The 23,014-nt window shown below is 41.8% G+C and overlaps 1 protein-coding gene across 10 annotated transcripts in view; it reads right to left on the bottom strand.

Annotated features, from left to right (window-relative positions):
* The window catches only part of RGS6 (regulator of G protein signaling 6), a gene marked incomplete at both ends in the record, with an annotated part of 483,564 nt that overhangs the window by 156,465 nt on the left and 304,085 nt on the right, over positions 1 to 23,014 (bottom strand). For all 10 annotated transcript variants that reach the window (XM_080908046.1, XM_080908049.1, XM_080908051.1 and 7 more), the window contains one exon: positions 12,022 to 12,121. In XM_080908046.1, coding sequence (XP_080764172.1) covers positions 12,022 to 12,121 — 100 coding nt within the window. The remainder of the gene's footprint in view (positions 1 to 12,021; positions 12,122 to 23,014) is intronic.

Genomic DNA, 23,014 nt, shown 5'->3' with positions numbered 1-23,014 from the left:
ACAAGGTAATTGTCATGAAAACTGCATGGTACTGGTACAGAGATAAGCACATCGATCCTAAGAATAGAATAGAAGATCCAGAAATGAGCCCTCATGTATATGGTCACCTGATTTTTGACAAAGGAGCTGTAATCATTCAATAGAAAAAGCACAGCCTCTTCAACAAATGGTGTTGTTCCACTGGTACTCAGCATGCAGAAGAATGAAAATAGAATCTTTCCTATCTCCCCATACGAAGCTTAAGTGCAAGTGGATCAAATATCTCCACATTAAACCAGGTAAACTGAAACTATTAGAAGAGAAAGTAGGGAAAACCTTAGAACACATAGGCACAGGAGAACATTTCCTGAACAGAACACCAATGGCTCATGCTCTAAGGTCAAATATCCACAAATGGGACTTAATGAGATTGCAAAGTTTCTGTAAGGGTAAGTACATTGTCAAGAAAACAAAACGGCAGCCATCAGATTTTGAAAAGATCTTTACCAACTTCACATCTGATAGAGGCGTAATATCCAAGTTATACAAAGAACTCAAGAAGTTAGACACCAGAGAATCAAACAACCCTATTAAAAATGGGGTACAGAAAACATAAGGTACAGAACTAAACAAAAATTTCTCAATTGAGGAATATCGAGTGGCTGAGAAGCATCTAAGGAAGTGCTTGACATCCTTATCCATCAGGGAAATGCAAATCAAAACAACCCTGAGATTCCACCTCACACCATCCAGAATGATTAAGATCAAATTTTCAGATGACAGCAGATGCTGGTGAGGATTTGGAGAAAGAGGAACACCTCTCCACTGTTGGTGAGGTTTTAAACTGTTACAACCACTCTGGAAATCAGTGTAGTGATTCCTCAGAAAATTGGACATAGTACTACCTGAAGACCCACTTATTCCACTTCTGGGTATATACCCCAGGAAATCTCCAACATACAACAAAGACACATGCACCACAATGTTCATAGCAGCCCTATTTATAACAGCCAGAAGCTGGAAAGAACCCAGATGTCCTTCAGTAGATGAATGGATACAAAAATTGTGGTATATTTACATAATAGGGTACTACTCAGCTATCAGAAACAATGACTTTGTATAATTCTTAGGAAAATGGATGCAGCTAGAAAATATCATCCTGAGTGAGATAACCCAGTCATAATAGAACAGAAATAATATGCAGTCACTGATAATTGGATACCAACCCAGAAAGCTCTGAGCACCCCAGAAAAATCTCACAGACTACATGCAGTTCAAGAAAAACAAAGACCATAAAACAAAATAAAAAACAAACAAACAAACAAACAAAAAACCCCGAAAAACCATTATGCTTAATATTTACACACTAAGAAAACTTTGACTCTTTCCAGGTTATATCCTGTTTTACATGTACTTTATGCTCATTGTAACTAGTAATATTTTAATGCATACTATCAAACCTCTAAAAAAATCAAGTACTGACAAAATGTATTCCTATATTTTTATGCAAAAATGCTTAAAATCTGTACAACATTTATCTTTGTTTTTTAAAATAAATTTGTTCAATTTTTTTAAAAACAAAGACGACACAGTGGTGACTTGGATGACATGACCAGGTAAGAACAAGGCTGTCTTCAGGGGAATGATCCCATGTTTTGGCACAAGTGCAGATGAGCCACCTACTCTTCTTGAGGTCCTGCAGCCATATTCATTCACAGCTCAAACGTGTCCAACTGAGAACAGGTTTTGTCTTTGTTACTAATTAAAGTTCAGCTTGTCTAAGGGTCTGCCATTTTACTTATCTCATCAGAATTGCTTGCCCACATTTTGTGGATGATCAAAGCCAAACCTAAATCCAACAACAGTGAGGATATTATTCTTCCACAGACCTTCAAAATCAGCCATGTTGGATGGATGTCCCAACTTCATCCTTCTGTCCTGTTTCTTCATCTTTACAACACAATACTCAGGGTTTAACTTATTGCTTAAAGCTGGTACTACGGTTTGAGACAGGACTGTGTTCAATCCCAAACGAAAACAAGAGTGTACCTTACTGAGATGTTGAGAGACCCCACAGAAGTGTGGGCTATCTAAGTTGTGTTCAAGTGGAGGACAGACTTATTAAATAGAACTCCTAGGTCAAAATAACTTGGGAGGGAGGAATATTTAAACATCATCATTGTTTAGAACCATGTGGTGACAACATAAAGTGGATGAGCATTTGGGACGTTCTGTTATTAATATTTTTAATTCTTTCAAAATTCTCCCTTCCTTTCCCTTTAATGCCTGTGTGTGCAGTGTAGCCCCCACGGCTCTGCCTTGGTTCACCCTTAGAAGATCCATCTACCCGTGAGAAAGGTAAAGCCAGAGCTTTAGGTGGGAAAACGTGGTACTGCTAATGAAATTCTTTGTCTTTTTCTTCGGTGTTCCTTGTGACTGGACTAATACTCTACATTGCCTGTTCATGACTTAATAAGTGAAGTAGGTTAATGACTAAGGAAAACAGTCAATAGATCATGTTACATGTATGTTTTATACAGTGTAGCATGTGGGTAAATCACACAGTGCCCAGGCAGGCATACAATTGGGTGCTGGCTATTCTTGATGGTCAACTTGGTTATATCTGGAGTTAACTAAAACCCAAATGACTGGGTACACCAGTAAGGGACTTTTTCTTATTAATTAAATAATTTGAAGTGGAGAAGTCACACTTCTGATTTGAATCTTTAAGATGGAAAGATCCACCTTTAATCTGGGTCATACCTTCTGCTGACAGCCTAGATAAAGGTCATGGAAGGAGGACACTTGTCTCTCTCTGCCTGCTTGCCTTTGCTCTCCCTGGCAAGTCCATTGCTTAGCTGGCATCAGAGCCTACTTATTTGGGATTTTGGAATATACTGAAAACCAGCAGAAACATCCAGCTTCAAGGACTGAACAACCACTGGATTTCTGGACCTTCCATTGGTAGACAGCCATTGTTGGACTAGCTGGACCACAGACTATAAACCATTCTAATAAATCCCCCATATATATAAGTATATAATGAATACATGTATTCATGTATATATGTGACCACATCTGTGTAGAGTTTGCCACACCTGTGTATATGTGGCCACACATGTGTACACACAGCCATGAACATATAACTTTGACAAGTATGTAGTTTCTCAGCCATAGAATTCTGAAAACCAATTTTATCGTGAAATACATCATCTGTGTATACAAAAACATGTAAGTATAGATATATCTTAAAATTGTAATAAAAGGACCACTATGTTCTGGTCTTCCAGAAAAATAAAGTGTGAATACCTTTGAGATCTGGGTGCATCTGCCACTTTGTTTATTTTTCTGCTTTTCCTGCAAAAACTAGCCCAGGCATCCAAGTTTTCATTTCTACCTCTCGGCCAAATGAGTGAGAGTCCTTAAGTATCATATTACTTAATTTTGTCTGCCTTTGAATGTTGTGCACATGGGGTCATGGTATGCATCTCTGTTATTTATTACTTGCTAGTTGGTTTCTGAGTTGTATCTCCGCTAAGGAGTCTAGCTAGCTATTGTCCTTCCTGGGTGTGTAGAGTCCTACTCTTTCCCTGTGCGTTTTCCTTTCCTGTCCACAGCCAACAGCCAAGCCAAGATTACCCCAGGTGTTGCTGACACAAAGAGTGGGGTTAAGTTGAGTGTCTCTGAACACTCCCTCAACAGCTTGGCTTCTCTAGACCATAATGTGGCCCTATTAGTAAAAACAAGAACCCATGAATATTCATGAACAGCTACTGTCACCATGTGGTGTCTAATGAGGGTTGCCAATTCACACTCTCCTCAGCCCCAGACTAGCATTTCTCCCATACATCATGTGTACTTGGCACAGTCAAAGACCTTGAGTTTTTTCAGTTTGGCGAGTTGAAATGGTGCCTTTCCATAGGTTCAGTTTGCCTTTCTGAGAAGAGTGATGCATTGGACAATTGGGTACATGTTAATGGCCAATTACATTTCGTCTTCTTTAAAGTATTTGCCTGTGATTTAGTTCATTTTCCTGTGGTGCTATTAATATCTCAATTTGTAGGAGACTTTCATATGTTCCTGACCCTAATGGTTTTTTACATCAGGTTATGAATGTCTTTTCCAAGTCAGTGACCACTTTTTTGTTTTCTAAAAGTGATATTTTATGATAAACAGAAGTTTATCATTTAATAATCTTAATTAGTTATTAATATAACCCAAACAACCCCCAATAATGGAGTCAGAGTCCATGGATTGTCAGCTTTCACACAAATACTGGGGGGTTACCCCTAGTCCATATTTCTGTTTGCTAGATTGTTAATTCCCAGCTGTGCTCTCAAATATTTGCTGTCCGAATCTTGCCCTGGTTACTTCTGCTCCATCAGTCTGTCTGGGGAGCACACTCCACTTGGGCATGTGCTCCTGGTCTACCACTCAAATGGAGACATCCTGTTCTCTCTGTCTTCTATCTACTTCACCCTCTCCTTCTTCCCATGGTCCCTACCTGTAACCCCCAGTCCAGTAACAGAACCTCTGCCTTTTATATTCTCCCTAGTAATGGGCTGTAGCTATCTTTATTTAACCAATAGTTTTAAATTGGGGAGGAACGCTTACATAGCATCAGTCATTTCATGTATGTGAGGATCTGTTTGTCAGGGGCAACCAGATCTTGGGGGACCAGTACTTAGCATTTGAATGCATAGAATCACCAGAACTACCCCCAACAGAAGCCCTTAATTTTTATCTATGTCTGAAAAGTATTAAAATCTGGATTTTTATACTTGACTTAATTTGATTAACTTTAAAAGACATATATAGATGGGCATTGGTTATTATCCTGGATAGTGCCAGCCTAGAACATCCTGTCCAGTCAGTTTGTATGCCTTTACTTCCCAGTATTTCTGAAATATAGCCTGTAGAAAGGAAGGCTGCTTCTGTTTCTTATATAATCATTTGTCGCTGCTGTTGTTGTTAAAAGACAGTTTTGTTATATATAGTCTTCTTAGTTGTTGCTTTCATTAGGCAATTTGAGATTTTCTTCCTTTGCGATGTGGTGCAGCTTACATGTTTACACAGAAATCCCCTGTGTACTTTCTAAACATGTAGGCAATCTGCTTTTTTCTCTAGTCATTTTGAAGATCTTCTTGTCATAGTCCATGTTCTAAAAGTTGACGTCACTTGCTACTTATGAATTTCTTTCTATTTCACCTTCATTAGATTTTTCAGTTAACCTGAGAAAGAAGGGACAGTCTGAGAAGAATGGGCCTTCTTAATTCTCCATTATTTCCTTCTTAAAAAAAGATTATGGGATACAATGTATCACCTTTGTATCACCTTTGCCTCCACGACTTTTGTGGGCTTGTGTTACTTGTTTCCTCTCTTTGCAGGTCACATTCTGAGCATTTTCATCCGTTCTGTCTTCCAGTTTGTCAATTCTCTTTTTAGCTATGTCAAAATGTCACTTTTTTAGTTATACAGTTGGATGTCTCTGATGATTTTCTAATTTCAACTACTACACTTTTAATTTCTAGTTATTTAATTTGGCTCCTTATCAAAATTTCTAGTCCTTTTGGAGAATAGTTCATTTTTGTCTATAGTCATATGAGCCCAGATGTGCCACAGGTTCTGGTCTGATCTCGGAGACTAAGCAAGGTCAGGCCTATCTAGTTCTTGAATGAGGGACTACTTCATCTTCTATCATTGAAAAGACTTCTAAAAACCTCACAGGGTTTTTCACAATTAGATTAGATATATAAAATCATAGATATTTATTAGTTTTGACCACCAAGGATAGTGATTTCCTATGATATAATCTAGTCATTTTTATAATCTAAATGTAATTCCAATTGATTATACAATCTTAAATTCCAACATAATTCTCGACTTTCACTCATATTGTTTTTTTCATGTTTCCAAAATTACTTATTCTTATGGAAACCTTTACTTAAAATGGAAATCAATACTTAAACTGTTTTTCTCTAGGGGGCAGAGAGATGATTCATTGGGTAAATCACTAGTCATGAAATGTTGACAGCCCAAGTTTATTCCTTTGAGCCCTTGTAAAACAGCAAGTACAGTGGCACACATCTGCAGGCTCAGCTCTCCTACTCCAGGATGGGAGGTACCGACAGGAGGATCGCCTGGACGCTTACATGAGGCCAGTTAGCATGAAATATGCTACATAAATAGCAGCAGAAAATGGAATAGACCCTGCCTCTACAGCATGGAAAGAGAGGATGGACTTGTGAAAGTTGTTCTCTGACCTCCACACATACCATGGCACATGTGCATACAAACACACACTTTTTGAAAATGTAGATGCCTGCCAAGCAGACAGATTTTCTGTGAGAAAAGCTACTCCTTGTTCCAGCTCACCTACTGGATTCTTGCTTCCTGATTCATGGCCTCTAGAGATGTCTCCTACATGGTAACTTCAGCGATCTGTACCAAGCAGTATCGCTGTGACAACTAATTGGCCCTATGACTAAACATAGAAGTCCAAGCCTCTTGCTGTTATTTGAGACTGTGTAAACTCAGACCCCACTGTGAAGTGGTTTTCCTTTTTCTGAATTATTTTCCTCAAAAGTTGTTTTTTATAAAAAGCTAGCTCTTTGTTCCTACTGTTGAATGACACCATGGTCCAAATAGTTAGCTTTTTAATCTAGTTGTAACTAGTCCAGTTTAAGATCCAAGTTCTATCCACACTTCTTTCTCTCCTACCAGCCCCATTGCAAGGACTTCTTGGTGAAACAGGTCCACTCAACCTTTCGTTTCTCTACTCTGTCTAACCACAGAGGTCACAGGGTTCCTGGCACATTATGCCACTCTATTCCATATTTACACATTGGTAAATAGATTCCATAGGTCTTTGGTTTAGGAAGCAAACCCACAAACTCCCAGATGTACTGATAGATATAATAATAATAATAACAATAATAATAATTATTATTATTATATTCAGCAGAAAGGAATTACATTTAACATCTCAATAAGAATCCAGCCAGGAAAGGGGGTCAAAATCCCCTTCCTACACCCACGATTATTTCCTGTGTTTCTGTGGGAGCCCTCCCTACTTTGTTTAGTGGGAAGAAATATTTGGATCCTGAAAAGACTGTTTAGAAAGTCAGATACATTTTAAATGTTTAGATGCATGTTGCTTGTGTGGTTGGTTGTTTTGCTCCAACCTAAAGTTCTGCTGGGAAAACTTGCTCCCTAGCCACAGCAGCGGGTGTTAGGTGGATCTTCCATCATGAGGCGGAAGGATTGCCTTCCCTGAGATGGATTGTTTGAGGTGTACATTTGGCTTCTTGTACTATCTTTCTGACATATCTACTTACTTCTCTATTTTCCCTCATGAGCTGAAGCAAAAGGAGCTCCTGACTGGAAGCTGTCTAGATGGTAGCATCATGTACCTAGGCTCCTGCCTCCATCTGTGAGCCAGAATAATCTTTTTTTCAAATAAGCCATCCAATCTCAGCTGTCCAGTTCAGTAACAGAAAACAGATTTTAAAGAATGCTATTCTCACTCCCCCTGACCGTCCATCTCAGCAATACATTTACACATGCTAGTGTAAAGGTAAAAAGGTTCTATGCAGTATTAACAGTTCACAGGAGTTATTTACTATTAGCTCAACGTGTGTTTCTGTTTATTATTAATTCTCAGAACAGCACTCCCAGGACATATTTCAGAGGAATATATAGGGCAGAATGCTGTAGAAGATATTGAGGGAAAGATGCTCTTGCATCTAGAAAATGATGTCTTGGGAACGGAGAGAGAGGTTAAGGATTGCACCCTAAGTTTTATATAAGATCATTTTCTTAGTCTTTCTCTATGCAACTCTTATAGTTAGAGAGAAGGCAGAAGGCTTAAGGAAGGTGGCAGCCATTGCTGCTCACCCATCCACCCCTCAGGGACCAGGGCCGTGCTGACATTTTGGTTCTTTCTTTAAAACGGACTCACTATCTCAGAGTCAGTGACAACATACCTGGATTTCATTTTCACCTCAAATTTCATGTCACTGTAAAACGTGTGTGTGTGTGTGTGTGTGTGTGTGTGTGTGTGTGTGTGTGTGTGTAGAAATGTTTAAAGACAAGTTTTAGAACACAATTAGTGGGTTGTGTGGTGCATTTTCACTTTTAATAAATGAGCTGCCCTTCATTCAACTTAGCGTTTCTTCTCACAGGAGAAAAAAAAATCAAGCAAGGGAAGATGTGGAGAGATGAATTAATGTGACATTTGGAGCAAGATTTTAATGACACGAAGGGCAAGAACATCAGAGCTCTGCTTTTTTTTTCTTCCACAACTGCAACTTGACATATTTCAGATGCTGTTACTAAAAGGAAGCTCTTTGAGTAGAAAATAAAAAAGTGCAAACGTGAAAGAGAAGGCGCCATACCCCAGTCACATGGCCGGCGCAGACAAAGTGGACCTCAGATTGACTTATGCAGCACCTCCTTCCTAGACTTGGCAGGAAGAGACCCTGTCCTTTCTTCACTCCAGGCTGGCCGTGGAGTCATGGACCTTGGACAACACTTAATCCAGATGAGGAAACGGAGACCCAAAGAGGCTGGTGGTCAGCTCCAGGTCACAGAGGCAGTTTACAGCCCTGAATGCTCTCTCGGAAACCACTTGCTAATAAGTGCAAGAGAAAAGCCACAAAATGTTCACATTGTTATCAAGCTTGGAGAATTGAATCTGTGGGCTAAGAAAAAGAAATGCACATGAAAAAAAAAATCATGCTGCGATGTCTTGTCAAAAACATATGTGCATACCTGGAATATTTTTTGAAAATTATTTATACACTAAAAAATTCAAAAGGTGAGCAAGCTGAGTATAATTTTAATTAAACCCACACTTCTTTTCTTTGACTGGGAAAGGGAGGTAGAATGGAGGTGAATGACGTGAAGCAATGGGGAGGCAAGGAACTTTCGAGTTATTATACAGAAGACGCTTCCAAAGGTCAATGTTGTCCAAGAATGGGATGAGAGATGAGAGCATTCATCATCGGAGGTTATTAAAGCAGAAGCTAGGAGAACGTGGCAGGGCCTTTTTAGCTTCCAAATGCAAAAAGGCTGTAGAGACAACCTGGGAAGCTGCTGAAAATAGAGATTTCTCCAGGCCCAAGAGGGTGCCCTGGGACTTTATCTTTGAGAAGTTACTCTCTTGTTCAGAGAAATGCATCCAGGCATTTAAGGGAGTGTTGCAACTCAAAAGACTCCAGTTTTGTGCATGAGAGGCATAGAATGGGTAAGGAGTCCACATTCTAGTTTGGCTTCTGTCTCTGAATTTTTTTTAACACATTGTATCACATCATTATATCATATTTCAGATTTCTTGCCTGTAAAACCAAGTGAGATTAGATGTCTCTCAGGGCTCCTATATGCCAGGAGTTGGGTTTTTGAGGTTAGCTTGGAGGAGATTAATCTTCAAAGTTTCTGGAAAATTCTTTAGGACATTTAGGTGTTGGGGAATTAGCTTGGAATTGCTGTCAGTGACAGCTGGGCAAGTCTGTGTGATTTGGCTGCTTGTGTGCAGTCGGCAGGCATTCTGCCCAGGATCTGTCTGTCTCCTGCTGGACAGGCAGGGAGTAGATAGGGTTGGAAACTTGGAACTCGGGAAACTTGCCTCTTGCTTCAATTATCATCTTTGTGACCCAGTTATTATTCAGGAAAGGAGATCTGAGGAGGCTCATCTGCTTTCCAGAGAGGAGGGTGTCTAAATGACAATGAAGTGACCTTCTGTGGACATTTTGTTTAGAATCCACACCTCTGGATGGGGAGCTGCTAAGGCATGGTTCTGCTACAAATGAAGCTTGCCAAGCCAATGAGCCTCGGTGATGATCTAGTAATAGGTTCTACTTTGTCCTTGGCTTTGTTCTTCCAGCTTTCCATTCATTTCCACACAGGAACATTTATTTGCTAAGTCTAACCCTTGTGGTTTCCCATTTCTCACCTTTTAAGAATGCAATGGTTAGAATGGTTTGCCTTTTATCTTCTCCTAAATACACCCATCTCTCATTTCATTACATTTCTTTTGGGGTCTTTCCAATCCCAACCTATCTAGACACAGATAGAGCACCAGGCATTTCTTTATCAACAGTACCCAAGAAATATCTAGGAATGTAGTTCCTAGTAGAAGGAGTGAAAATAATTTCCTTGATATATATGTTAATAGGGGAAACTTCAAACTCGAAATCACAAACAGTGTGGGCAAATAGGTTATCTCTTAATTAGATAGGGAGTGCCTTATAATAAACACATGGAAGTTTTAATAGTATCCTGTCAAGTTCTTGAGCATCATGACTCTTCCTCCATTTATACTTTTTCTATAAAATGCCTCCAGATATTCAATTCCTTATTTCAATCTGTGTCCTAAAAAGAACCATCTGATGCCCTTCACAACCCCAAGTCTAGCCTGATCAACACTATTCTTAGATCCATTTTCTCAAACTTACAACTTTCACAAGTCTATATACTGGGCTGAGGAATCTCCTTTACTTGATGTAGCACAGAACAATATATATCTTTATTTTTCTTAGCTGCATCTATTTCCAGGTATAATGGTACACATTTGTAAACATAGTATTTGGAAGGTTGAGGCAAGAGTTCAGAGCAAGCCTGAAGAACATAGCAAGTTCAAAACCAGCTTGCTCTAAAAGGAAAAACTCTACCACAAAGACTATTTTCATATCTTGTGAGTAAATATCCAGGAGGCATAAGCAATATCTACATCTCTAAGAAACTGCCAAACTCCTTTTAGAGAAGCTGCAACATTTCACACTCCCATCAACAAGAAGTCCCAACTCCCCCATGGCATACCAACACCACTAGAATATTTTAAGTTATCATTTTAGTTATCATGGCACATGACAGATGCCAAGTTCTGATGGATCCTGAATTTTGGAAAGCAAACAGCTAAATTTTGAAAATGGAGAATCACCAAAAACTTTTGCCTAAATCCATTTACTTATTTGCTTAGATATCAAGGGATACACACGCTATAAGAAAGCTATGAAGAAAAACAAGGACTTATTCAGCCAAAATAGAGAGCAAAGAGGGAGGAGAATTCGATTTATTAGCACTTAATAAGAGGACTCTAAGGTGTTGACGTTATTTATAAGGCAAAATGCTATGTGACTTTGCTATGGTTTCTTTTGTAACTACAGGCATAACTAACACATTTTTCAAGATTTTAAAAGGGGGCTGGAAAGGCAGCTCAGCAGGTGAGAGTTCAATGCTGCTTTTTCTGAGGACCAGAGTTCAGTTCCCACACCCTCACTGGGAGGCTCACAACCACCAGTAACCCTGGTCACAGAGAACTTCATGACTTCTTCTGGCTTTTACGAACACCCCTACTTATGTGTGCATGCATTTTGTACACACAGTTAAAAAAATCTTAATTAAAAACAAAATAAGCCTGACTATATTGAACCACAAAAAAAGCAACAGAATGTAGAGAAATATTTTAAAAGTCCTTTGAAAAAGCAGTTGGAGCACAGTAGATTAAAAACATAGTAAAAGCATTTTATAGCATTTAAACATCTCTTAAGATGCAAAACTTTCCTTCAAATGTGCTAAAATGGAGTTAGGCACAGTGGTACACACCTATTGTCCCAGCACTGGGAGACAGAGGAAGGAAGATCACAATTTCGAGGTCAGCCTGAGTTACATTGACAATCATGTCCCAAACGAAACAGGCAAACAAACAATCCCCAACAAAATGAAACCTGCTTGATGTTTATGAGCATAGCTGCATTTGTTTATAGCCACAGGCCACACTGCTAACCTGTCAGTTCATCTACTCCCAGAGGCAGTAGCTACACATGCTTGAAAGGCTCATAACACTAAAGTGGTTCTTAATGATGTGCAAAGTGTAGGCTTTTACAGAAAACACCAAGGCTAGGAGGGGCCATGATTCGAGATCCTCATAGAGGATTTAACGCTATTCTTTAGAGTCCTAGACACCCCTACATCTCTATCTAAATCACATAACTCTTTTATAGTCATTCTGGTTGTCACTGCCACCTTCTAAGGATATGTTACCTGTGACGACACTGGGGATTTTGGAGAGAAAGCTCTTGACTGTTCTGATGGGCACACCTCCTGTCTTGTCATCTTGCATCTTTGTGATGATGTCCTCGATCTGAAAGGTTGAAGGAAAGAGGTGTTAGTTTTTTCTTGCATAGTTGTAATGAAGGAAGCCTTTATCAAAGTGTCCCAGTGTGTATAATCCAAGTGCTAATAACAGGCATTAGGGAAAACCCAGGTCAGTCAGGAAACAGTGTCTGCTGGGTATGGAGAGGTCAGAGTGTGTTCTGTAGGAATAAACCCATAGTGAACCAAGAGAGGAGGGGAGAAGAGATTGGGGTCCTTCATAGGATCCAACATGAATATTAGTCTGTGAGTGATGAGATTTCTCCTTCTCAAAGTAAATTTATATCATAGAAAGTTATCATATTTGACTCCCAGGAAATGGGAGTTTCCTAAGGTTCATCCTAAAATGTTAACACAAACCAGTCATTGGGAAGTTCAGGCAGGAACACCTTTGGGAGAAAGACCACAGTGGGTAGCAGCAGCCCTACTGGTGGAAACAGAGCAGGGGAGTGATCTGCTAAGGAGAACACACATCTGTAGACACAGATTCACAAGCCAAAGTAATTTCCTGGGCAGGACTGTCTAGAATATGATTTAGAAATGCTGACAACAAGGATATGGATCTCTATTTTTGTGGAGGTGGGACAGCTAAGTGAAGCTAGCATGTACAAGTGACATAGTTTGATTCCATAACCAATTAAAACATCATGGGATGACCTCTCTGAGTAAGCCCTTTTTGGGATCACAGAATTTTAAAGACAGAAACTGAGGTTATAACTTATTTTCTTCTAGTGCCGCATGTTATGATTGCATTTCAAGGGTAACTAATTTTCTGGAAGACACAGAACTAGTAATTGCTTCGGTAGCAATAAATGTGTGGGTAGATACAAAGTAAGGACATACTATAATATTATTGCCATCATTTAAGACAGTAACTATGCCTACTAGGTATTCAGAATACATTATCTTTAGTACACATAGAATGCACTTGCTCTCAAGTCTTTGGTTAGAACTAGACATCTAAGCCAGGACCCACATCTTCTAGTTGCCAGAAGTGGGGAGTTGAACATCTGCTATCAATGCCAATGGCTATGGCAGAGGCTAATAACTGTCACAGCCATCATCATGTCCTGCAGGTCCCCAGAGGCACAGCCAAGTTAGAATCTAGTTGTACGGTCCAAAGCTCGAGTTTTTAACCCTGAGCTATTCTGCTTTACAACAGGATTCACAGAAAACCAGCCAAGTGTGAAAACCACCCTTCCCTGAATATTTCCTTTGTCCTGCAAAAGTGCTGAGAAAGATGGGCTGAGGATGCAGCTCCAAGGCAGAATACTTGTCTAAAATGAAAAATCCCTGCATTCCATCCCAAGCATCACTAAATAAATACATGAATAAATGAATGAATGAATGAATAAGAGACTGAGAAAGAATCCTAAAGCACTGGCCCTTCTGATGACAGTGAGTATCTCATAGAAAGAAGAGTCTTTCCCTGTAGCCCGATAATCTATGTTCTATTTAATTACAGTCCAAGAAGGAATCTAATTCCTATCCCCATTATCCACTCAGCTTCTTCTTGACTCTACGCTAAACTCAACCAAATAATCACCCCGAGTATTACTCATCAATGGCCAAGGAGAGCGATTTCTAGAAAAATGGTCACACTTTAAAAGCAATCTATGCGTTTGATCTAGTGTGCTGTTTGAAACCAGAAGCATCGGTTACTTTGATGGTTGCTATGAGAAAATCAGAAATGCCTTTGAGGATTGGCGGGAAGTCAATAATTCAATTCAGTTAGACTTCTGAGTAGGCATTAGACAGTAATACTATTCAGTCTTGCCACTGTGGGCCAAATGGGAAGGACTGACTGCACAGAGGAGCCCTGGTGCCTCCTTTCTCCTCTGCCCAGTTGCTTCACCATGTGATAGAAGCCCAGAAGGATGTGTTTACTAAAGACATACACACCTCATTATGTTGGTCCACAAAATACCAAGAAGTGTCTTGCTCATCAGAGGTAATAGCCAGATCAAAAGACCAGTTTGCTGGGTGTGACAAAATCCCATAATAGAGAAGTAGAGAGGAGATCATGAGTTCAAGGCCAGCCAAGTTACAGAGTAAGACTGGAAAATATGGGCAATAACAAAAGGACTTCCAGCCAGTTCCTCACTGGACTGTAAAGGGGGTTCCAATGCTGAGCCGTTCACAGCATCACAGGTATGAAGAAGAGATTGCTGGTCCTAATGGCTGACTCTACTGCAGTATTAATACACTGTAGTCCCTGCTTGGGTCTCATGGTGGACATAAAATAAACCCATTGGCCTTTTGTCATAAGACATGCCTGGCTGCTGTTCCTGAATGCAGGTGACACTTGTGTATGCCAGCTCCTGACCTTAGAGAGTTGGTGTTCCAAGAAAGACGTGAGACATCCTCAGTGAATAAGCCCCTGTCTTAGGCAACCCAACCCCAGCTTCCTTGCCCATTTGGAAGTAAGAAGCCAACGTTTCTATGCCACTGACCCTAGGATAGTTTACTTTACAGCGAAATATTGGAAGGCTCTGACAAAAGGCACTTTTTAATAAATTGCCAAAGTCACAACAGATATTTGACAGACAGTCATCAGAATGGATGTATCTTAGATTTAGGGTGCCTTTGGAACCACCCCCCTTTGAGAATATAGAAATTCAATGTACCGTATTTACCATCTACTTTAAAATGCTCACACACCATCCTAGCTTAGGTGGCTCATTCCGCCATTGTGTCAGACGAGTGTTTGGAAACTCTTCCTGATGCTGGACCATCACTCACTATAACACACACTCTCTGAAGTTCCTTGTCGTGGGTTTTGGAGAATTCCCAAGAATTTACAGGAAGGCCTTAGGAACTTAGAAAAACATTGAGAAGTATTGTCAAATAGCTTAACAGATGTCTAATTCATTTCTCAGTCTTAAAAGTTCTGTAGTAAAGATCTCAACATGGGGGCCCAGAAGTACTCACAGCTGTGACTCCTACCAAGTCTTCCTGAATCCAGTATATCATAAGGATCTATCAAAGCCTAACTTTACTGCCCTCTCAGATCACTAGGAAACCTTACTACTACCCTTCTTCATCTCCCTGGGGATGGGGGAAACAGAAGCAGACTTATAGTTTCCTGACTGTTCACTTGAGTCTCACTTTGACACCTTTTGTCCCCAGGAACAACATAGTAAGTTCCCTGACATCCTTTGATATGAAGAAACATATCTTAGGGAACATGTTTGGACCTATGTGCCCCTGTGCCAATCAAGGAGTAGGTGGCCCTGTCTGATGGCCAGGTGAAGCAAGAAATCATTTGGCCAGCTTGGTTGGTTTTGCCTGGGTGAGCTTTAGTAATAAGGGTACTCTTCTACAAGGAGATCAGCCCCCAGCACAGATTCACAGGTACAGGGCTCCTCCAAATAACAGAAGGACAGCAGCCATTACACTACCCACTGGGCTTTCTTTCACATAAGCAATAGACACAATTCACTGAACTAATGTTGAGTAGGAGGAAGAGTGATCATCTCTTTAAAAATCGGAAGCCACCTTAAGACCACATGACTAGACCTGGGTTTTAGAGAGACCCACAGTCTCTTTGAAGTGTTTCACTCCTCTACGGACACCACTATCCCGTCTCTATAGTTATATGTGTGTTTACTATGTGGATCCAGTTTGAAAACGAGAGGCTGCTCTTTGGGGTGACAGTGTCACAGGTTGGTGGTAGGGTTGGGTAGGATGGGGAGTCCTGATATTTTTATGGACTACACTAGGCAGATGAAGTCAGAAACCAGACAAAGATGTATGTAGCCCCCAAAGCCACTGGTACTGGCCCTTCTCGGTCAGCCCAGGCCTGCTCATCTCTGCCTTTCTGGATGACATTTCTGTCGGATATGACAAAGGGCTCATGTTAGTATTGTTTGTGCAATTTAATGAGCCAATGAACTGATTTATTTATCTCATGAAGTGTTTCCTCAGCAGAGGATTAAAAAATGTCAAATGTGGGAAAATTATAGTGCAATTATTAAAAAGAAAAATGCCTATAACTTCAAGGAAGGAAGTTGTAAATTTATAAAAATTATGACCACATAAACAAAATGATGCCCTGGGCGTCTGACATGGAGATCTTCTCATCCAAGTGTTTCACCTTGACTTTGCAGCTAGCCGCCTAGTTCTACTTTGGCTCTTGCATTTACTTAAAGACCTAGACTGTTCCTTGTGTCTGTAAGTGAGTGAAATTGATTTTGTGGACGTCCTCTTGTCAGCCCAGAGGCAGGAACGTGAGCTGGCTGATGACAATCACAATTCACAATGTGAAATGTGTATGCTTCCCTGATCTCTATCTTTCCCATCTGGCTCCCAGAAGATCTGATCATATCTTTTTTTTCCCTAAAAAATGTAATATAACTTATTTATTCAGCTTCGCTTAACCACTTTTGATGCCAGGCCCTGAGTTAGCGTCTATAGTTAAAAAGGCAGGAGCCCAGTGGGCAATGTGCTTGCTCTACAACTATGAGCACCCAAGTTGGAACCCCTAGCGGTCACATAAATCGGGTTATCGTGCGAGCATCTGTAACTCTCATGCTCCTAAGTGAGAGGGAGGCAGAGATAGAAGAATGCCCAGATGCTCTCCCATACACAGCAGTGAAAAATTATGGAGACCCCGTCTCAAACAACATAGAAGATGAGAAATGATGCCCGAGATTATTCTCTGACCTCTACATGTGCACTGTGACACCATGAACCTGCATCCTTACTTATGAATGCTCATCCATATACATGTCTGCCCATGTGTATTGTGTACACACACACACACACACACACACACACACACACACACAGAGACACATATTGTACGCACAGCACGCTAAAAGCAGGCAGAAGAACTATTTTCTTTCATAATGGACTACTGTGGTTAGTGACTTGGGGATCCAGGCTTGTGGCTAAGGATGTATTGGAGACAGCTGGACCAAAAAGGTGAAACACTAAGGAACCCCCTTCAGGAAGCTCTTGGCCTGGATCTCAACATTTTGGCCTCACCTCCCAATTTTTGCCGCCCCGGTTCAAGGTCTGAGCTGAATCTTGGTATTTCATCCTCTATCTACAGCAACACTAGTTTTGAGGGAAACTGATGCTTGAATCAGTAATGACAATAGTATTGACCTGTAGGCTTTCTCCTCTAGGAACAGCGTGTGTGGTAGCAGCTGACATTGCTATGAAGCCTCATGTCATAAAAAAGCTCTGCATCTCTGTTAATGGCGGATAACAAAATGGGGGGGGGAGGGACTTCATATTTGCTCCCTTCCAGAAGACCCCAGTAGATGTCCACTCAAATCTCAGGTCAGAAAAGTGCCACAAACTTCTCTGGCTACCAAAAATGGATGGGGAACTAGGGTGCTTGGCTATTCCAGCCCCTGTGCCACATGGAGACATGGGAGGAGGATAGAAATGGGGGAGGGGTGATTATCTGCTGGCATTATCTGCTCCAAACAATCTATAGGTATGAAGGACAGGAGGCGGGCCCTGGGTCCCCTCTGACCCATTTCCTACACTGTGACATGCAAGATATTCTTAAAGGGGGAAACGCTGAACAACGCTGCTTTGTCTGTTTACAGTGTCCAAGCGTATCTTGTCATCAGCTTTCATAAGACCTCTGCCTTCGCTCCATTTCAGTTGTCATATCAAGTTGCATTTGTGTTTCCCATTAAACTGTTTTGCTCACCATGGAGTCATCATTAATATTAAGTGCTCAGCAAACAACTCAACTGCTCAACTGCAGTCCAAAGTAAATTTGGTATTTACATCCAAGGGCATCTCGCTTTGAGACTGCGTTCCACTAAAAGACATCTCAAGATTTCATAATTTTTAATAACTACAGGTAAGGATAATCTCCCCAGGCACTCAAGCCCCAGCTGAGACCAGCGACGGCTCTCCAAGGATCAGGCCTGGCATGCTCTGGGCTGTGTCAGGCTGATGGATGAAAACCACAGGCTACTTTGGGCTATGGTTTTACGATGACCCCATGTAGTGTTTCCTAAGTTACTTCCACGGGAACATTTTCCGCCATTTAATTGAAGAGAAACACAGGCTTCTGAGACACTGACGAAATGGCTTCATGGCACCTCAGGGACAGCATCTTTACCTTGAGATTGGTGGGGAGGCTGAGCTGGATGCAGCCTTGTCTTTTTTTTTTTTTTTTTTTTTTTAAGATACCAGAATCTGTTGTTGCTCTGCAAAACAAGAGAGCTGATCCCCTGGGAAGGCTGCATGAGCTGGACTGTCTGACTGCAGAAGGCCAGAAGTCATAGAGCTCAGAGGACACTGGCCTGTAAAACTTCCCAGCACTTCTGGTGACCCCGGGGCCTCATTAGCATCCCCTCCCCTCAGATTTGCTTTACTGAACAACAGTCCAGTGTTGGTGGTGAGGGGGAAGGAGGCAAACAGCCCAAGGACTCGAGAGACTGTCAAACAGTGAGATGAGCAGCAGACACCCCTGGCTGCCTGGATCTCTACTCCAGTGGGTGAAGGCATGCCCAGGGGGAACTGGAATTCACCTAAGCATTTACCTGAAAGGAAAAGTGCGCAGAGGGTAGGCCCATATCGTGTGCCTATTAGTTTAATATACAATATTGAAAAGTTTTCCAGATGACCTGTGTAAATTGTCCCAACCACCCTGGTCCAGTTGTTGACTCTGGAGTAGGGAAGGTACTAAGAAATAGATTGGAGGTTGGGGAACGAGCCAAGGAGGGTGAGCTAGTCCAGAGTCCAGAGGGTCACTGAGGTCAGAGAGGGGACACAGCTTTATGTTCTTAGTACCTTCCCTACTCCAGACTCAACAACTGGACCGGTGTGGTTGGGACAACTTATACAGTTCAACTGGAAAACTCGCCTTACCTTCCACAGCTACAAAGGCGATGCCAAGCCCCTGCTGTGGAGTTCAGGGCCTTCTATGGTTGGGATCAAACTGCTTTCCCAGTACCTTTGTGCCTGTGGACATACTCACCTCAGAAAACCTCCAGCATTCTTCTTTGATCCTTGAGTAGCACATCCTTTCTGCTGACTTATCCTGAGTTTTTTGCCTTATTGTTATCTGCTGGAATATTTAGGGATGGTTTGACCCCAACCGTAACATTCTTTTCATTGCTACCACGTAAGTGTAAGTTTGAAACTGTTAGGAACCTAATACAAATACTTGATATGCAGGCTATCTGATATCCAACCTCTGTTAAAGGGTTGTTTGACCCCAAAGAAGTCACAAATACAGGTTGAGAACCGCTGCTTTAAGAGATGTGGCTAGGGGACATAATTAGGTCACTGAAAAAGGAAAGGGTCAACATAGTCTTATATGACTCCTTTAGTTCTTGCAAGAATGGATTTATTAAAAAAAAAAAAAAACCAAAAAAACAAAGGTAAAGCCTGATCATATAGCCTCCCTGGGTCCTGTCTCGCTACGCGACCCTCTCAAAGGTCCTTCACTCTCCACCCTGAAAGTCTCACAAGATGCTGATATTATGCATGTGAGCCCCCAAAACTATGAGATAAATTAAGCTATTCTTATGTGAGGTCCAGCCTCGGGTATTTTGTTATAATCACAGAAAACAGACTGACATAATGCCTCATACTCCAGGTTCTACTACATGGAAAGAGAAGCCAAGGGGCTTTGCTGCTCCTCGGTAATACCTTCTTAAAGGAAATTACTTTTCTTTCTGGAGGAGGGGCGAGTTTATACAAACCAAGGAAAGGATGCTTGTAGGTCTCTAGGTCCTTTTCCTTTTGTAATCACAGACCTCCCCCACAAAAATCTTATTTTTTTCAATCTCCCAAGAGAATGGGGTTCTAATAAGGCATGTATCCATCCAATTTAATTTTGAAAATCTTACTAAAAAGGGACCAAACAACCCTAGGATGTGTTTGGTGGACTCTAAGCCTAACCCTTAAGATCAGTGGGACAAACACCAATAGTTGGTAATTAACTCTGCATCGCTCTCAGGAGAGTGGCAGGGTCATTTGCAAGTTACTTCTGTTAATCCCAAAGATTAAATGACTTTTACAGCCTGTTTCTCTGAGATCTTCTGTAAGAGAAGGCAAGCAAGCGTGAGGCCAGGCCTACAGCCAGCCAGGCAGGGCCTCGGGTATCCAGACTCCACCTATCGGGTACACGGCCATGTGCAGAGCTATCTTGCAGTTACTGAACATTCCTAGTCTCAGTGCTGTTCTCTGCCTCCCTGCTTCATGGCCACTACGGAGTGAGCAGCATTTCCTCCACCTTACCATTCTAGCCACATGTTTCTACCCTGCCACTGTCTAAGAGCAATGGAGACAGCTGGCCACGAGCGGGAAGCTCTGGATCATTGAGCTGCCATGGCTGCTGATCTTCAGGGTTCTGTCACAGAACACCAGAGAGAGCCAAACACTGAGAAGAAACTACTCTGTCAAGGCACGGTTTGGGACTTTCTGGTCTTGGGAAATTATCAATTTTTATTATTTAGATGATCAGAGCTTGTGACAATGAAGTCAGCCCTGTAAACACATACTCCTGAAATTACAGATCATAGGATTGAAAATTTCCAATTATTTCCTCTTCCCTTTTGCCCCTTCTATTCCCTACTCCCATTCCCTCTTCCTGTAAATTCACACATACATGCACACACATGATAACACATACACATATGTTAAATGCCTAGTTACTTCTAAATGAGATCACGTTTCATGTGCTGTATCAACCAGTTTGACTTTCTGCATATTATCTATTTCCTGGGGAGCCACACAGCACCCTACTTCAAGGCCCAGACCTTTGGAAAGCTTGCCCTGTGTGTAATGACAGTGAAGACTGGATTCATTTGCCAAAGCAAACCAGAGCATCAGATGCTGAAGGTGCAATGAAGGTCTCACCTCAAAAAATACCCTGTGGTGGCTTTATTACATGTAATTTGGAATAAGACCCAAGAACATTGTGTCTTTTTGTGGGGGAAGTTCCCCAGTCTCTTCATGAATAAATGTATGAAGAAATAAATGAGCATTATATAAAAAATAGAATTTGTACAGCTTCAGACAAACATCACTCATTTCCCCGAAATCCAAGTGTCTCTGTGAGCACTGTGCGGGTTTCTGGGTGCTTCAGTCCTGGTCAGCACTCTCCTGCTGCCAGTGAGGTGAATGATGCTCCAGCCGGGAGAGGTGGAGAGGACTTAGGGAGGAAGGTACAGAGAGCTGGGGCTTGCCTAGGAAGCGGTCCTCACTTCTCACCTGTCCGTGAGCTTCCCTACTTGCAGGGATTCAGTGGCAATAGCTCAAAGGTGTGGCACTCTGGGAAGAGCTAGACTTAGCTTGACTGCAGGCATATCTACCTTTGGGAGGCAGGGCTCAACCTGAGTATCAAAGGGTGGTCTCCTGGCCTTATGACATTGTTGGAGAAGTATAGCACCATTAAAAACAGAAGTGAGCTCTCTTAAGATGTTCCTTATGTCTCCTAGGGCCCTCCTTTCAGATGCCAATAACGTTGTCATAGAGCATCTCTTGGAGCACACAGAACTCTGTGGAGTTGGGAAGCAGGGTTTGGGGGTATTGATGAGATGGAGAAAGACCTGCATAGTCTGCCCTGCTGGTAATGCACATACAGCTAAGAGAGGGGATTCTGCTATGTTATAACAAGTTATGACAGATAAAAAGCCTTTGGCAGCAGGTATGTCCTTTGGGCATAGGGAACTGTGATGAGCAAAGAATCTCTCTCTCTCTCTCTCTCTCTCTCTCTCTCTCTCTCTCTCTCTCTCTCTCTCTCTCTTTCTCTCTCTCTCTCTCTCTCAGTTAGAAAGTGATAGCTTCCCTGGCAGGAACAGAAGGAGTAGGGACTGTGAAGACAAATGACCTGTTTTCCCAAGGACATGGGCATGATGGGGAGGGTCTTTTTCTACCTTTCCTGGCACATGGTTGGGTGACTATGGTAGGGCTCAGAAAAAAGTAGTTTAAGACCTGTACCTCAGGAACAGCTGAAGAGCAGAAAGTGCACAGACCCAGGGTGGTAGTAGAGGTATGTTTGGACAGTGGGATGGGCCAGACAGGAACAGACATTGTTGGAGGCTGTGTCCAGAGGACCGAGGGAAGATGACCAAAGAGCTGAAGGGTTGTGAGCTGTTCTGGAGGCAGGTATGACAAAGGCCCTCATTGGATTCCAGGGACATACCGGCCCAGTACAATCATTCAGTGTTTCTCCCCAGTCTGCTGTCCTGCTCTGTGACTCAGATGGGAGCTGCTGCCTCTCAACCCCCCTGTTAACAGTCTACATAGCTCAGGTGATAAGTGCCAACCATTCAGTTTTACTTGACTTTATTTTAGGTTATATTTTTTTCATAATTCATCATTTTCTATGAAGAATAGTCTCATTAACATGCATCCTCTAAGCAGGGTGGGGCCAGTGAGTTGGGGTTTGGGACCTTGCCTGACACCCACATAGAGTGAGTTCCATGGACCAAGAGGTCATCTGGTCGCTCGCAGTGAGATGAGGGCAGTGAAATGTCAATGTTGTACCTCCTCGGAGGTACCTTGATGTCGGGGAGGAAGACATTTGAGAATAGAAGGGGCTACACAGTTGTATAGCTAGAGACAAGTCCTGAAGGCCTCTGTGCCTCAGTTTCTTCCAGCAAGATGGAAAGATATTGATGTCTTCTAAATCTTTTCTACCTTTTACAATCCCTAACTCACTTCTCCAAAGCACAGTCTACCTTGTCTCTGGGGTTGGGGGATGGTAATACATGGGATGCTATTCTCCCCCCAAAATTTGCTCCTGATGTTCCCTGTCTCTTTTCACAGCTTCTATTCTTTTTCAGACAGGGATTGGAGAAGGTAACCTGCAAGGTCGTGTGTGGGCCAAGTGTGTATCTGGGGGACTAGGCCCTGGCTTTCTTTAAGGAGTAGGTACTTGCTGAAAGTATTCCTT

The sequence above is a fragment of the Micromys minutus genome (assembly GCF_963924665.1).
Source record: "Micromys minutus genome assembly, chromosome: 1".
NCBI lineage: Eukaryota > Metazoa > Chordata > Mammalia > Rodentia > Muridae > Micromys > Micromys minutus.
The sequence above is the reverse complement of the archived record's forward strand: the minus strand, read 5'-3'. Positions and strand labels throughout refer to the sequence as shown.